We start from the raw sequence: 17,162 nt of genomic DNA, 5'->3' as shown, positions 1-17,162 counted from the left end.
TCAAATAAAATTTCAAACAGTATCCTATGAAATGATATGAAAATGATTGATAGTTAGCAGAACTACAAAGATAGTTATCATAAGGCGTCAGGCCTGCTTTAAAAAAATAATCGACAACTAATCTGTCAAAAAAATCTTTCAACAGAGATAATGTTCAAAGACCACAAATTAAATATAAATTTTTGAAAGAATTAATTTTACTCAGTTGCAGGGAAAGGATACATTGTGGTTCATATTAAACACATTCAAACCTTATTTGATATATAAAATATCAGGATAGTGACCTACAATGACAGCCTTGTACTACATTAAGATTCACAGAAGTAATTTTTAGGACACTTTCAAGGTCAGATATTAATTTTACAAGTTGATATATGAACCATAACTGTATTAACAGTAAAAAAAAAAAAATCCTCTTCTACCACTATTTGTGGATTCATACAGAAGAATAAATTAGAAATCCGTGATTATCTCAATGTCATGAATATTTGCACATTTTAAAAGCTCAGCCATTAGAAAATGCTGCTGAACCAATTAAATGTTCCAGAGATTAGAGCACACTTATCTAGAGTTTACTTTTTCGCAGCAGTTCCTACCAGGCTCAAGTTTGCTTTGCTCTCACCCAGGCAATCTACCAGCTGCAGCAGCAGCCATGCAGTAACAGGCATCCTCCAGCAGCAATTTGTCTCAGTACCAGCAATAAGTGACTCAGCTGCCCATGTCATGCTCCAAGAGTCGCCCTGCTAACATTACAGCCTTTTAGCATACAGCACAACATCTTTTTTCCTCCACCGCAGGTTGCTGTTTTATTTATTTTTTTATTATTTCCCATATCCTCTTTCTAAAACGTGATCCAACTGACCTGATCACAAAGGAAGCTAACTTTCACTTCTTATCAGCCACGTGGTGTTGACTTAAAAACAAGTGCGTGCCAGGTAGTGTCTTTTCAGAAAAGGTGTGAAGGTGAAAATAATAAATCTCAAACACAAAGCCAGTAAAAACATTAGAATAGCCCTATTAAAACTGAAAGTACCTTCATGCATGCTTATTTTTCCAGAACGTTTTCTGTTCAAATTTTTGTGCAATAAACAGCTGTTATTCAAAAATACATTAAAAAAGTAGGTTAATGCCAAGAGAAAAAAAAATAACCAAATGCACACAAATGTATAAGAGCTAGACTGTTTTACATTTTTTTTTAAAGCTGGGCTTTTTCTTTCTTTAAATTTTTAATTTGAAGCCAGCAGGGTTGTGGGCAAAAGGCCACACCATGGCCAGAATCACGTCTTCACAGCCAACGATATTGTATGCAGTAATGAAAACTCCTGCAACAAACAGATTATAATGGTGGATTGGGACTACTTCAAGGAGCTGAGAAAAGCGGAAGAGCAAGAGACACGACATGAGAAAATAATAAACAGTAGCCTTGTATGCCCATATGGTAACAAGATTGAAAAAGACTGCAAATCTGAGAACTAATGCATCTGTTGACAAGTAAGGGATCTTGCAGCGCTCTGTGTCCCCTACTGTTCTATGGGTGGCTCTGATTTCTGTAGCAGGTTCCCCTTATCTTTATGCTGCAGTTCCTAACCCTGACTTCACTGTGGCCATTCATGGGCACCAAGCAGAGAAAACAAGCCTTTAACAGACGTGTTCCTCTTGAGGAATGCTCCTGGTGTGAACAACAAACAAGGCCAGCAAATCCATGTGCCAACAAAAATTGTTATGTTTCCTTAGGTCTCTGCAGGGCTGCAAATGACAGTAGCACCATGTACTGAATCTGAATTAGAAACATGTCACATCCTTATCCACCTGCTTATTAAATCAAGCTGAAAGATATTTTGACATTTTAATAGGAACAGTACCAGCAGAAACAAGAAACTTCAAGACTATTATTTTTATGACAGAGTAATAGCAAAAGACTGCTGTACTTGATGGTAGGATAATACATGAGACAGTATAAAAGCCTGAAACGTGCTCCAGAGCAGTAAAACAGTACGACCTTCCAGCAGCTGGCAGTCCTATTGGAAAACACTGCACAATTCTGGCAGCGTTTGGAAACTGCTCCTTATTGAAGAGCAGGGCTCTCTAGACAGAGTCTCAAGTTGTTGACCGAACAGTCCTCTGAAACTGACCCGATGCAATCAAACCTGGGATGGAAGCCCTAGGCAGATACTGCACAGCTCCATGCAGATTTTTGTTGGTACACAGCAGCAGCCCTCAAGGAGAAATGATCCAGTGCAATTTATATAGGCTGCTCCCCATAGCATGGCTGGAGAGCCAACATGGCAACACAACGCTCAAGGGAATTAATTTACTTCTTTAAATTATGCCATGAAGCCTACATTTATTCCAGCCACTATAGGATTTTACTGGCCAGCATAGGGTTGAAACAAAGTATTTTCTATATATTGCATAGGTAAAACACTTAAATACTTTACAACTGATGGAAAGAAGAATATCATGCATACATAATGCTTAAACTTTTGGTGAAGAAAATCAGGGGATCCTGAGTTTAAACCTTACACTTGATATAGTGTTGCTTGTAATCAGTAATCCAACTCAAAGGCATTACATAGATGCAAGCAAGCTTTAAACCATTACCTAAAAGACTGAAATATGTAGCATAGTAATAAGAATTTTACCAATGTATTTCTACCATATTAGGTAGAAACTACTACGTACTTGGCTGTGTAGGCAGATATGAGCTGGCTATTTGTACAAGGGTGGCAACAACCTGTGGGATTCAGCAGAGTATTCTGAGCTTCCCACAGAGCTACAGCAAGAATTTTAAAATCAGCAAAATAAGCATCAAAGCCTGTAGAGCAATGTGGGAGTTTTTCAGGTGAGGGTATACTAGGCTTATAAAATCTAATGGTACAATTGCAAAATATAACAGCAGGACTAAATATCTAAAAGGCCTCTAACATTTTAGCCTGGGTTGGCAAACAATGCATTAGCACTGCCATGTTTCATTCTCTTACTTTCCTCCAACTTTACACTTAGCATAGTAAGAAAGTTTATGAAGTTTCAGTTTATAACATGATTCTTGAAGGTGCATCTTCAGGTACCTGACAGACAATAAACAGCAGCCCATAAATATACATCCCAGTCTGCCTTAGGTTGGCACTCCCAGAAGTCACAAATGTCAGCTGAAGTATCCATTCTGTAAGGCCACAGAAATCACGAAATCAGAAATTAGAAATCCCCTTCTCAAAATCTGACCTTTTTTGTGGCAGACATGAGAACTCAAAACAGAAGCATACCAAACAGATCGTCAAATCTGAAAAATTAAGACTCAGATAAGAAATAAAATGGTACTAAGGCTGAGTTTCCATTAAAAGTTTAAGAGAAAATTTCAAATAATTAAAAAGTTTAAGAGAAAATTTACAAATCCAAATACTTATTATTGATACTGTCATTAAAAAGAATTGCTGAAGTTTTAACCTGTAATTTTCACTGGATGCAGAAAGTTACCTTTCAAATTCCCATACAGCCACAACAAAAATTAGCAAGCGTATTATATTAAATAGCACAACTGAAGTGCAGAACAGTGGGTGAATACATAGAAACAAAATACTTGGTTACATAAAGAAACAACAGATACATTAATCTAGCCTTCTGGGCTCCTCTCTACATTTCTCACACTCCCAACTGTGATACTGTATAATTTAAGGACAACCTACATATTGAGCAAAAGGAAAAGAAAATGCAAGAAGAAAAACAACATTCATACAGATGGATTGACATGTTCATTATATATAATATATATATATATTTTTTTTTTTTTTTTTACAACTCCTTCTTCTGTGGTGATTTTGCAGAGTAAAGGTCACTGTGGAGGAAATGCATTCATTTTGCAAACTTCATGCCACCACACTGAACTGCAGATATTATTTTTAGTTCTCCCCTGCACTAAACAGAGAGTGAATCTGAGGCATGGGGAGGCATCGTGCCAGGATGTAAACCCACTCCTTCTGAGCTGGCTTTAATCATGTTGTCTTGCTCCCACTCTGTTCCTGTGTTTAGGTCAGCAAATTTCCTCAACACTAAATTTTGTCAATGCTAAATCTGAACACATGCATACACATATGTCGCGGACAATCTGGATGTGTTTTATCATGAATAATTCAGATAAAGTAGGATGTGCTGCTCCAACTGAAAGGCCCACTTGATTTTCTATTTTGGCAAGGCTTGCCCAAGAAAGTGCTACTGAAGAGCAGCCAAAATATTGCCTCTATTTATAATGTGGTTGGTTTACAAAAAAAGCGGATCCTCTTCACAAACTCTTGTGTAGAGCTCAAGCTTGCAGTCCCGCTGCACAGAAAATTAAGCAGCTCTCATCAAGTGTGATCACAAAGTCAGGCCAGAAGTATTTTCTACAGAAGGCACACTTCTTTAAAATATTTCTCTATTCAAAGCAAAGTCTTGTACACAAGCCTAAACAAAATGTTAGAAAAAAAAGTATTTTCCACAGAAAGCTATCAGATCCTATAGGATTTGCACACTAGAGCAACACATGAGTTTCTTAAATTACCTTTTCTTGCTGGATTCAGTTTTTTTGTTGTTTGTTAGTTTTCCTAAGGACAACTACAATGGCTTGTGTGGGAATTTGTGTCTGAAACAGCTGCTATTGCCACAAAAGTACCATGACGGTGGCTGCCATTTGGTATTTATTTCCACTGCCAAGCATGGAAGCAACTTGTATACACAATACTGTCTCTTTCTAATCTGCATAATAGCAAGAGTGAATTTCTATGCCTCAGACTACCAAATCCATAATTTTGCATGCTGTGACAGAGCCGGGGCAGGCAGGAATCACCGAGCTTTGTGTGTGTACAGCAGCCCACCCATGCACATCAATGTGAAGGTCACACACCAACTTTCAGTACAGAGCTAAGCCAGAATTGGTGCACTTCTTTGTTTCTACACTTCCAGCTGGGTGCTCCTAAAGAGAGCAACTTGTTCCTCTCTGGCAAACAAGGATCTGTTAAATTTGTACTACCTTACTTCTATTTTTATTTGGAAGTTCTACCACAATTTGATCTCCAGTTGTAAGAATAATCAAGCCAAAGCAAGAAACAAACTATGAGAAGGCATATAAAAATGTTTCAAGTTATAGCATTGCATGTCCTAGTCTTTCATTGCTCTCTTTCTGAATATTTACCCTAGTTTAGAAATACTAAAGAACCCACAGACCACTGCTACTCCCAAAGTTCCTGGGACATTGCTTTTTTTTTTAAGAACAAACAAACAAAAAAAAGTCTAAAAGAACACAACAGGAAACCCACACTGGTGTCACAGAGTACATGAAATATATTTAACATCAGCATCCTAAAAAATTAAATATTTATTGGTCATGCTAGGAAAAACAAAACTGTGAACAGTCTGGAAGGCAGTCATTGCTATGCCCCAGAGGATAATATTCCTACTTCCCACAACATGTTTTTAGATGCATCGCAGATCTCTAAACAGCACTGTGCAGATCTACACGTTCTTGCTAAGACGTGTAATGAAATAAAACATAACCCTAGTCATTATAACTGAGCAGGCTGCTTGTTAAGGTTTATCAATGTGCAAAAATGAACCGCGTGACCGAAAACCACTTTAATTAAAGTAAGCTACAATGGGAGGGGGAAAACCACAGTGACAGGGATGGTGGAGTAGGAAAAATGCTGCACTTGTATGGGATTTGTTTTATCTCATCATCTAGTGGCTTCTGCAAGTCTTTTCGTACACCGTTTGAACTCTAAACAAGGATCTTCTGTCATATTTGCATTTTAAATTAATCCCTCAGAAAATGCCACGTGCCCAGTACTGTAAAATCCTTCTCACCTTCAGTTGTTCCAGAGAACAAGAAAAACTTTACCATATTACCCTTCCAAATTTCCAGAAGAAAGAATGTTTCAAATTCTAAGTACAAAGAGAGAGAATGATAAAAAAAGGAAATTACAGATTCTGTGAGAAAACAATCAGATTTGAACAGAGATGAAGATAACTCGCTATTACAAGTAACTAATATGTCAGGAAATGTGGTTTGGTAGATACAATTCCTCCAAAGCACTAGCAGAATTTCTAAATTTAATTGAGTCCATTAAAAAAAATCATTTTTCTTTTTGCAGTTAATCAACTGAAATATTTTGCCTCTCTTATTCAAACTGAAGAGAACTGTACTATATCTAGGTAACTAGTCATTAATTTGTGACAACTTTCAGAAGGTGAAAATTTAAATTTAAGGCATGTTTTACATGTATTTACTATATGCCATCTACCCTGGCTGAACAGCCTTCATGGCATGATGGCTTTTGAAGTATGTCTCAGGGTTTTGTTGAGCTGACTTTAGGAACTAAAACCCAAGTGGAAGAACATGAAGAGCCATATTTAAGTTCTGCAGCTGAAGGCATACAACACTGCATTTCAGGAGGGTGAAACAACACCCAGGGGCCCCGCTGCTGACATGGTTCTCCTTTTTCTGCCCAAAGAGAACCTGCTCAGAGAACAGGGGAAGCCCCAGCAGCACCATCCACTCCAGAGGAGAACCAAGCAATTAACTTCTGATTGGGAGCCCCTAATTCCCTGCATCAGGGAGAGGCAGGACCAAGTCCTTGGTTTCTTGTAAGGAGGATGCCTTTAAGCAGCCTTCACGTCAAACAGCAGGCCATAACACTTTACTGCAAGTAGGATCTCAGATGTTGAGAAGTAGAGGGGAATTAACATAGCTACAAACGAGTAGATTTTGTGATGGTAAAGGAAAATTGTGTTCAAAATGAAGACTGACTGGATTTTTCAAGTCCTTAAAAACATGCAAAGATACAAAAAAACACAGAATAATATACTGCAGTTTGGGTTTCAGTGAGCCCTTGGGGGTGTTTGCATGTGTTTTTGTTTGCTTGGTGCTTTCTTTTGTTTATTTATTTTCTGTGTGGTGATTATTTTCAGTGTTGTTTTCCCTGTAGTGTCTAAATATACTACTAGAACTAATCCCCTATGGTACAAACAGGCTTGCTTCTGACAAATGCTGAGAGGAAGATTGAGTTACCAGACTACTCTCAGATCTGCAGAACAATCACATATGTCTATTTACCCAACTCACTGATCCACCAGTTGTTACCTAGTTAAAACACCTGGAAAGGAGAATAAAACACCTGGAAAGGGGAAAAAATGTTCATGAATGAACACACTCATACATAAAAGTGATGTGTGTTCTCTGCCAAAAGTGATCACAAAACAGGTAACATACTTTGTGCAACCTTGGTGCAGCCACCTCCACATTTCATGATTTCAGCACCCCTCTAACATTTCCAACATTCTCTATCGTCTTTTTATACTTTGAAGATATCTTCAGAGCAGGTGCAGTTGTTTCTGACATGATCATATAGTATCTTGCATTTGTGATGCTATGATTTACTTGGAAACCCATTGCATATGGTTTATTATTGCTATTGCATATGGTCCTCATGCACCTATTTGTGTCAGAAAAAACAAGGTGATAGACATGGTATTGCAGTCTATAAAGAACAGAAAAGCACAGATTCTGTTTAAGAATTAAGTCACTTCACTTTTCTGCCTAAATTATGTTGTCCAGCTGCCCTCAGTCACTGCATTATTTCTGACCTCTACAAGACTTCCAGTAGGTCTGGCCTTTTTATTCAGTGATCTCCCTATAGTCTCTAAAGCTGCTTCAGAGCACTGCGGCAGGTGAAGGTAGATGGTGCCATAATTCACATATGGGACAAATGACAAAAGTCATAACACTGAAATAAATTCTTCTCTTTTTTTCTTGTCTCTGCACTAGAAAGAGTATGTGAAACCACAGAGAAAACAACACCAGGTGGCAGAGGACAGCTGGCACCATGAGAGGACCATGCCAACACTGCTATAAGTTTTGCATGACCCACAGCCTAGACAGCAGCCCCCACAATCGGCCTCTGAAATTCATCGCAGAGTTCACCTCGTTACCTCAGAGAAACACAGGATGGTCAAAGAGACCAAGGCAAACTGGGAAAACAGAAGGAAAAGATGCAAAGAAGGGTGATCTGTGCACATCCAATGCTATACCAGCCTCTAGGAAACAGGAGGTATGGGAAGAAGTCAGTCATGCTACTATTCTGCAATGACTGTTTAGAACTCTAACCTTTTTTTAGCATTCACTTTTATAAACACTAACTTTGGTCTGAGATTTTCACCACCCCTAGAAATCAGGCTCTACCTATTGCCAACATATACATAAGCTAGCCAAGCTTTCTGGAAGTTAGTTTTCTGTTTAATCATTTTTGAAAGGATCTGCCTCGACATTTGAGAAACAGGACAGAAAAACATAGAAACATCCTCAGAAGAGAAGGCTTGATTTGGTGTGCAGAGATGCACATCAGCTCTTTTCCTTAAACCAAATAGTCTTATTTTCTAGTCACTGTGTTACCTGCAGCCATTCTCACTGAGGCTGTATTATTTCACATATTTACCATCCTATATTTAATTTTACACTTCAGAAAAGGCAATCCTCAGTAACATCCCTTCTATTCCCAAATAATGGGTTGGGTTTCAGGAACTGCAAAATGAAAAATGCAAGAATTAAACATATGTATACAGCAGATAAGAGAGCACTCAAAACTGTTCCCTCTTTCCTAAACATTAATCAGAGATAAAAGGCTACATAGCAACACTTAGAAACAGTTAACAATTTCATTATTTTTACTATTCCTTAAATTTGGGACTTGGCAGGAAATCATCATGGCTAACTTTTTCTTTTCAAAACTGGAAACTAAAGATAGCTGTAAAAGCCTAAAATGAAAACCACACCAAAAAATAAATAAATAAAAAAGTGCTGAACCTGTCATTAAGAAAAACAAAACAAAAATGAAACCTCAAGCTCTCAACATTCAGTTCCATTTCCCAAACCTTAGGTCAGACATTATTTAAATGAAAATCCAAGACTTCATTTGAGTCTCTGTAGCCCATACAGGCTGGAGATAATGAGGCTGCTAGCAGAACAATTCTGTGTTCATTGCAAGCCTTAAGCATCCACTTTGTTTTGAGTCATTGCTTTTCAATTTCTCATTCAATGAATGAAATTCTAACCCACACAATTTTCCTTTGTTCTCTCCAAGACTTGTTTTCTTGATAAAACTGGGAAAACAGATCTTTTTCATGGGAAAGAGGTACCTCTTTCCTCTGTAGTCAAAGCGTGCTCAAGTCTACCTAACAACCAAGCCATGCATCTCTCTCATTTCCCTCAAAACCCAGAGCCCATCTTTTTTCCATCATGTTGGTTATTCCTATTTAAAACACAGCTTACCCGATGACTCAACCTGTGCAACATTTCTCATATGAATTGAAAAAATGCTGTACATACGTATGTAATATGCCGAGAATTTGCATGGATTCAGCACATGCTCCTACTCTACATAAAAACCAAAGCACAAAATCTGAATGCGAAGTTCACTATCTGACTTCCTTCTTCAAATGTTTCCAACTTACATTCTCTAATAAGAAGCCTTACAGAGTGTGATCTTATAATATAAAAGTTTCCTTCAAATAGCTAAAACTGGAGATTTTGTACTGATGCCTTGTTTTCCAGAACAAGCTGTCCTATGGCCTTGCTTTACTGAAATGTATTATCTAACAGACAATTAATACTCACTTGGGATAGACAAACAATTTTGACTTTTAGCCTTTACAGTGATTACAGAGCAAGGATCTGAGTTACAAAGAGCTTGCCTCCAGCTCTCATCTCTAGCCCTCTACACCTCTCTAGTTCTTATCACAGCTTCACTTGGTCAGCAAAATGCTCCAGCATTGGCCTGAGACAACCTAGTCCCACTAACTTGCGGTCGCAGCTACGTTTGAGACAAACAAAGGCTAAACCATACTGAGGTCTGTGCATTGGAGCAGTTTTCTCTCAGGGCCAGCTTGGATTAGTTTTGAAAGCCATAACAATATACTTGGATCACTGCTAATAAGGTTTCTACAAGAAATACAAAACGCATCAAGTAAGTTTTTGCCTAACTGGGGGAGGTTATGATTATGTAACTATCTTCACTAATAAGAAGCAATTACAGTATAATTAGATATAAGATTCCAGTTCAGGTTAAAAAAAAAAAAAAAATCTCATAAGACAGACTTACTCATTTATTAAGAAAGCATACAGTCTAGATAAGCACAAGGAAAAAGAAAGTGTAAAAACAGATCAGACCATAGCCTTTTTTCCAGAAAACAAGTAACTAAGTAACTCCAGGCAATCGTCAAACCATAAATCGTCATACCATCGTCATAAATTGTCAAACCATCTGTTTCAATCAAAATCTGTTTTATAGAATAAATTCAGTATTTCACAGTAAAAAAATCATTGAGATTGAGGTTGCAAACACTACTCAAAAGGGCTTTTCTTGGTGGCTGGGAGGAGGGTATGCCTGCTATATTTAGAAACTAACTTTTGGTTTACTAAAAGAAAATCTGTTCCTGCGGTTGTGAAGAAAATCTGCCAAATATAAAATGAGACAATGCTGTCATCTGATGTCTACAGACAGACTCTGTGCATCCTACATAATTCTCAAATGACAGCAGTGCAAAACTAACACATCTCTGGCTGTTATTGTGAAGCTACTAGCCAGCACTAAACCAGACAACTACCCTCATCCAGTTCAGCTGGCTGCTGCCACTTTAAAAAGTTATTAGGAGCAGCCAATACTGCAATAATTCTGAATGAAAAAAAGTCAAAAACTTTCATTCCCACCCTGACTAGACAGAGAGTTCCAGGAGTTTTCTCTCCCTTTTGTAACTGAAGAGCAAAAGAAAGAGACTCCCCCCGAGAAAAGCATCTTTGCATCCACCCCCATACTGACAGCTGAGCTCTGGGTTTGACACTGTGCCAAGGTACTACTCCAAGACAGCAACCGATCCACTGACTCCTACTTTTCAGCTTTGCCTACAGTTTGCAGGTTTTCAAATAAAATTTTAGGATGTACCACCTCGCTCAAATGTTTTTCTTCAGTCATGGTAAGTAACACTAAAAGATGTTGTCTCCCTGCCTTATGTTGTCAGGGCATATATATTGTGTTGGCTTTTTATTGGTCATCTGCTATAGAAATTTGCAAGAAGTATTGCTTTCTTTTGCAAACAACAGCTAGTTTTGCTGTAACAGTGAATGCACGTGCATCCTAGACACTGCAATATCTCTGGTGGACTAAGCAATAGGCTCAAAGCCAAAACTTTCCTTCAGCTACTCTGTATCCTGAATTACAGCACTAGCACCAATATCCTGGTAGTTGCATGTTACCATCTCACTTTCATAATTTTCATCCACCATTGAAAATTATGACTATCTGTCTTCCAAGTCAAAGACTACAGGCCAGCTCCCGCAGCCTTCCTGAGCCACCGTGGCGTGCTGCTGAACTTCATACCACCAACAGCAGTAACACCACAACTTTGTGGTCAACTTAGGCTAGCCTGAAGTCAGCTCAAGTGCCGAAGAGGCCATCCCACCCTTCCTTTTCTCAGCCACTCCTTGCTACCTTGTGCCTCCAGCCTACCTGTGTTGATATATACAGTATTGCATTGCAAAACCAAGGGAAGTCATTTGGGACCAATCCGGCAGAAGTGGGTGAAAAGCAAATTTAACTTGAGTCAATTCCCTGATCCCATTTGTCATGCGGCTGCACAAACAACAGTTGTGCTGACATGAGGACAAAGCCAAGAGGAAGGAACGAGGGGTTGAGGCTTGAAGAGGGCAGGATCGTGTCTTGCAGCTGCAGTGCCAACTTATGTTGGCTGGAAGGAACCGTGGCCCAACAGCAAAAATGAGGTCACCTTAAAATAACAACTGTGAAAAATACTTTCTAAACTAATATGCACCATGAAGCTCACATAACCAAGATGAATCAGATGCATGCACTTAAAGATCGTGAAAGTGTGCAAGAATGGCATCTGTTTTATAACAAACAAGAGTATCAAAAGAAGATTTTCAGAGCTAGCGACTTGCAGCCTGGTCTCATCCAATCAAAACTAGGGTTAAGCACTGATCAAGAGCCAGAGACCGGCACAGACTTAGCCAATCAAGCCTCTCCAGCTGGTAAAGTAACTTAGGAGGGAAAGAAGGTAGAAATTTCTTTCCTTTTTGATACCTGAAAAAAAATAAATTACCTGTTAGTCAGATACTCGTGAATCACATAGCTGGCTGTGCATCTACTACCCTTATTGTAGCTCTTTGTCTGGAAGCCTGTGCCAAGTAACCCTCCTGTAATGGCCTTTTATTAATGATAAAAAGGTTAAAAAAACATCTTGCCAGATAAAATGTAGACTATACTGTCAGAATAAAATAGGAGTTTATAAAAGAGAACTTGTTCATACTAATAACTTCCTTCCAAAGGAAGACTTTACCTGTAGTATAAATCTAAGTCCATGCACATAAAGACATTCTCCTCCATGAGGAATGAAGGGAAGACATATGGATAATCAGTTTAATCAGAAACAGCATCCCAAACGTAAATGTGAACGTGAGAAATACCAAGTGCAAGAGTAATATGCGCCCTGTATCTCATAGCATGAGGTTGCCTTACAAAGCCATAGCATCAGACCAGAGCTACCCAAGAAATAACATTCGTCTCTACGCCTTCTGCCAACAGCAGGAGCCTTCAGTCCATATGGCCAGACTCATAAAAGGACATCGTGGCTGCACCCTCGCCAGACGCCATCCCCTCGGTTTCACGCTCTTGCTGCGTGCTCTCCTGACCCCAAATTCCCTTTTCCTTGGCAGGACACAACAGCGGCAGCAGCTGCCAACAAGTTAAGCGCAGTTACCTCTGTTCGGGATACCTCTCGTCCCGTCTTTGATGATGGCTCAAGCCTTAGCTAAGTACGTAATCTAAACCCTTCCAACGTAACAATCTCTGGCAGCACGTTTGCTCAAATCAAAATTAATAAAGGAAAAATTTTCAGTAAGCGGAGTGGTTTTGGTAAATTCCAGTATTTCCAGCTACATGCATTTTTCCTCTATATGTGCCTCTGAAAAACCGGGGGAAGGTGTCTTGACTTATTCACCCAAGGTATTCTCAACCAAAGGCCCTTTTCTTGCCGCCACCACGCTAAACCAACAACCAAACCCAACTGCCAAACCGCACTCCAAACAGAGAGGAGAAAGAAGCCTGCCACTCCACATTTGACGCGCGAGCCAAAGCCTGTTGAGGAGTCAGAAAAACACGGTCTTGCCGTTCAGTTTTTTGTTGTTTTCCCCCCATCTGGCACTTTATCAACAATGCCTCCACCCAAACCTTGGGCTGTTTGGAGCACCGGGGAGCATGCCTGGGCATAGCCGGGCGTCCTGCCCGCTGGTCCCAGGTGACGGCTGCTGCGCGGTGGTTGACAGCACGACCACCGCAACCATCCCCAACACCACCACGGCCACTAGTACCATCCCCAACACCACCATGACCAACGCACCACCACGACCACCACTACCATCCCCAACACCACCATGACCAACGCACCACCACGACCAACACTACCATCCCCAACACCACCACCTTCAACCCCATCTGCCCCCACTCGCCTGGTTGGGGTCGGTGGCTCGGAAGACGTGGCAGGCCATGGGGGAGTCGGGGTTGTCGGGCTGTGCCTTGATCAGGTAGGCGAAGTAGGTGAGGTCGTGGCTGTTGTGGACGAAGCGGGCGATGTGCTGCGCCTTGTGCTCGAAGATGAAGACGGCGGGCGCGGGGCTGCCGGGGCGCCCGGGGCCGGGGCTGGGGGGCCCGGCGGGGACGCAGCGCAGCGTGGGGGACCCCAGCTGCAGCAGCACCTCTCGGGCCGGCACGCCGCTGCCCAGGGAGCCGCCGGGTTCCTGCCGCTGCCCGCGGCGCCGGATCTCGGCCATCAGCCAGGGCAGCATGGGCAGCGTGGTGCGCCGGTCCAGGCACGACCAGCCCACGTACCACAGCCTGAAGCGCTTCTCCGCCGCCGGCTGCGGCTCGGCCGAGGGCTGCAGGGGGTGGGAGAGAGGCTGGACCCCCGGGGGCTTCTCCATGGCCGCGGCCGGAGGGCTCCGGGTGCGGCCGCCGGGGCCTGAGCTCAGCGCGGGGCGAGCGCTAAGCGCGCATCCCGGCACGGCTCGGCACGGCTCGACTAGGGTCAGCCCGCGGGGACGGGGGGGATCTCCGCCGTCCTGTCCTTCCCCTCCGCTCCTCCTCCTCCTCCTCCGCCCACCGCCCCGGGGAGGAGCGCGGGAGCTACGCCCCGAGCGGGAGGGGACGAGGATGAGGAGGTCCGCAAGGGGAGGAAGGTCACCCGGGGGAGGGGTGTGTGTGAAGGAGGTGGGGAGGCCGCCGGGGTTTTTCCTACTTCAATTTCGTGTTAGTTCTTTTTTAAATCCCATTTTATGCTTGTTTTCATTTTATTTTACTCCCATTTCCTCTCCGGTGGCTCCCTCAGGCCAGGGGCTTCTCCCTTCCGCGGGACCTCGCCGGGTGCCCCCCGGCCAAGCTTCGCTACCGAGCCACCTTCAAGTCACACTTTAAATTAAAACTGTTTTCTAAATATTTTTCTTTTAGGTTTTTTTTTCCTGCTCTGAGCTTCCAGGTTGTTTTTTTCCCTCGCTATCGCGATAACATCTGACAGTGTAAAATCTGCCACCTACTGTAAGTGGGAGAAACTGGTCTCCAAGAAAGAGGCTTTTCCAATCATACAGCATCCGTATCCATCTTGTAATTATCAAATGTAGTGACTGCCCTTGTGTTCACGTCGGTAGGAACAGCAGTGATAACTCCCCGTAATGCAGTTACGGCAAATCTTTTAGCCCTACTGCTCTCTAAAAAAGTCAGTAGCTTGGGCTGAAGAGCTACACCGTGCTCTTGGAGACCCCACACTACATAATTTGGGCAGAGAGGTTGTGTAACAACCAGCCACATCACCCACAACAAACAGAACTGACACCAAAACTGTTGTGCTAGCGGTATTTTATTTAATAGTGTGACAAGCAACTGTGCTCATCTACTGCACAAAGTGCTTTGCTTTTTTTTTTTTTTTTTTTTGCTAGTTTCTCTGGTTGAATGCATTTTGGCTTATGGGTAATCAGCTGCAGTTTTCAGCTTTAACACCGGGACTTGGAAAGACCTCAGACATTGCCCTTCCCATCACCACACTAACATGAGCTTTTCTTAGAACAGGGCAGCAAAAAGACCTCTGGAAACTGGACATTGGCTTTAATATCTGCTAGAATGGTACAAACGAAAGCAAGGATGGGATTGCTTTCCCAAGTTGACTGTTTTCACAAACATTAGCAACTGAAGCACATTTTTTGTTCTGCAGTAGATTTTATAACTGGGGTAGTCAGAATAACAAATCTTTTTTTTTTTTTTTAATCACAAACCTATCAGTCCTAAAAGTTTGATGTCCATCTGCACATGTCCATCTGTCCATGTCCACATCTGCACAGTTCTCATTAACCCATTAGCTGAGAAATTTAACAAGATTTTCTGCTTCCATGAAACAGAATCACAGAATCATCTAGGTTGGAAGAGACCTCCATGATCACCGAGTCCAACCTCTGACCTAACGCCAACAAGTCCTCCACTAAACCATATCACTGAGCTCTAAATCTAAATGTCTTTTAAAGACCTCCAGGGATGGTGACTCAACCACCTCCCTGGGCAGTCCATTCCAATGCCCAACAACCCTTTCAGTAAAGAAGTTCTTCCTAATATCCAACCTAAACCTCCCCTGGCGCAACTCTAGCCCATTCCCCCTCGTCCTGTCACCAGGCACATGGGAGAACAGACCAACCCCCACCTCGCTACAGCCTCCTTTAAGGTAACTGTAGAGAGCGATAAGGTCGCCCCTGAGCCTCCTCCAGGCTGAACAAGCCCAGCTCCCTCAGGCGCTCCTCGTAAGACTTGCTCCTCAGACCCCTCACCAGCTTCGTTGCCCTTCTCTGGACTCGCTCAAGCACGTCCATGTCCTTCTTGTAGCGAGGGGCCCAAAACTGAACACAGTACTCGAGGTGCGGCCTCACCAGAGCCGAGTACAGGGGGACAATCACCTCCCTAGCCCTGCTGGCCACGCTGCTTCTTATACAAACCAGGATGCTGTTGGCCTTCTTGGCCACCTGAGCACACTGCTGGCTCATATTCAGCCGACTATCAACCAGCTGCAGACAAGTTCCACAACTCCAGCCTTGTGGGATGGGTTTGGGAGTCACCTAGACCCTCTAATAGGGCACTCGAAGAAGACCCATTAACCCACTCGGTTAATGCCATGACGAGCTGCTCATCTTCTGCCAGCTCAGGTCTGTGAGCTGCCTCAAGGCTAAGTGACAGCGCTCACAGAGGTACTGCTGTTGGCACAAAGGAAGCAGAAATAGATGCCCGGAGGTGAAGAGGGCAGGAAGACTACTCACTCCTTTGGGGAACGCTAGCTTATGTGAGTCATCCAGAGCGTGAAGCTGCAACTTAGTCACTTGAGCTCAAAGACAAATTTAAACCTCCAGGGAGGTGAACTGCACACTAGATTTGCACTACAGCAGCAGAGAAACACCCCCCCCACACACACACACACAGTTGCAATGATTTTACATGTTTTTTCTTTGGATTTTACAATTTATAAAAGACTGCATTATTTTATACCACTTCTATTTTGTGAAGTAGAACTGTGAGGAACAAAATGTGGGAAATGAATCTGAAATTGTTAAATTATCACTATTATGGCATTTATGGAAAGCTCTTTGTATTTTCCTTCACTTGGATGATATAAGATTTGGTTATTTTGATCTACCTAATTTATTTTTTTATTATCAAACTCTTTATACAAATTCCTCTAAGACTAAATTGATCTATATAAACCCTACCACTAATATTTTAACTGCCTTCAAAATAAAATTCTCAGATGTTATTCCAAACAGTTTTCATACTTTCTTCTTGCTTCAGGTTTTTATGTGTCTCCCTGAATCAGTTCTTCATAGTAATCCCTTTAGCTGCCCATCATCTTTATCCATTTACTTCACCATTTCTTTCTTATCCTTTAATCTGGCCATCTCTTTTTATCCCCATCATCTACTTAATAGTATTTCTTTATTTACATAACTGCTTCTTGAAGTTATTTCCTTTTTCTCATTCCAGTTGTAAGACTTCACGCACCTTGAAATTAAGCTTCCTAATTAATCTTACATTGAACATAGTGTTCCT

The 17,162-nt window shown here is 41.7% G+C and overlaps 1 protein-coding gene across 2 annotated transcripts in view; it reads right to left on the bottom strand.

The window, feature by feature from the left end:
• The window catches only part of TBC1D4 (TBC1 domain family member 4), a 109,447-nt gene extending 95,275 nt beyond the window's left edge, over positions 1 to 14,172 (bottom strand). For both annotated transcript variants that reach the window (XM_035561289.2, XM_035561290.2), the window contains exon 1: positions 13,541 to 14,172. In XM_035561289.2, coding sequence (XP_035417182.1) covers positions 13,541 to 14,011 — 471 coding nt within the window. In that variant the 5' untranslated portion in view covers positions 14,012 to 14,172. The remainder of the gene's footprint in view (positions 1 to 13,540) is intronic.
• Between the last annotated feature and the right edge of the window lie 2,990 nt (positions 14,173 to 17,162).

The sequence above is a fragment of the Cygnus atratus genome, chromosome 1, assembly GCF_013377495.2.
Source record: "Cygnus atratus isolate AKBS03 ecotype Queensland, Australia chromosome 1, CAtr_DNAZoo_HiC_assembly, whole genome shotgun sequence".
Classification (NCBI taxonomy): domain Eukaryota; kingdom Metazoa; phylum Chordata; class Aves; order Anseriformes; family Anatidae; genus Cygnus; species Cygnus atratus.
The sequence above is the reverse complement of the archived record's forward strand: the minus strand, read 5'-3'. Positions and strand labels throughout refer to the sequence as shown.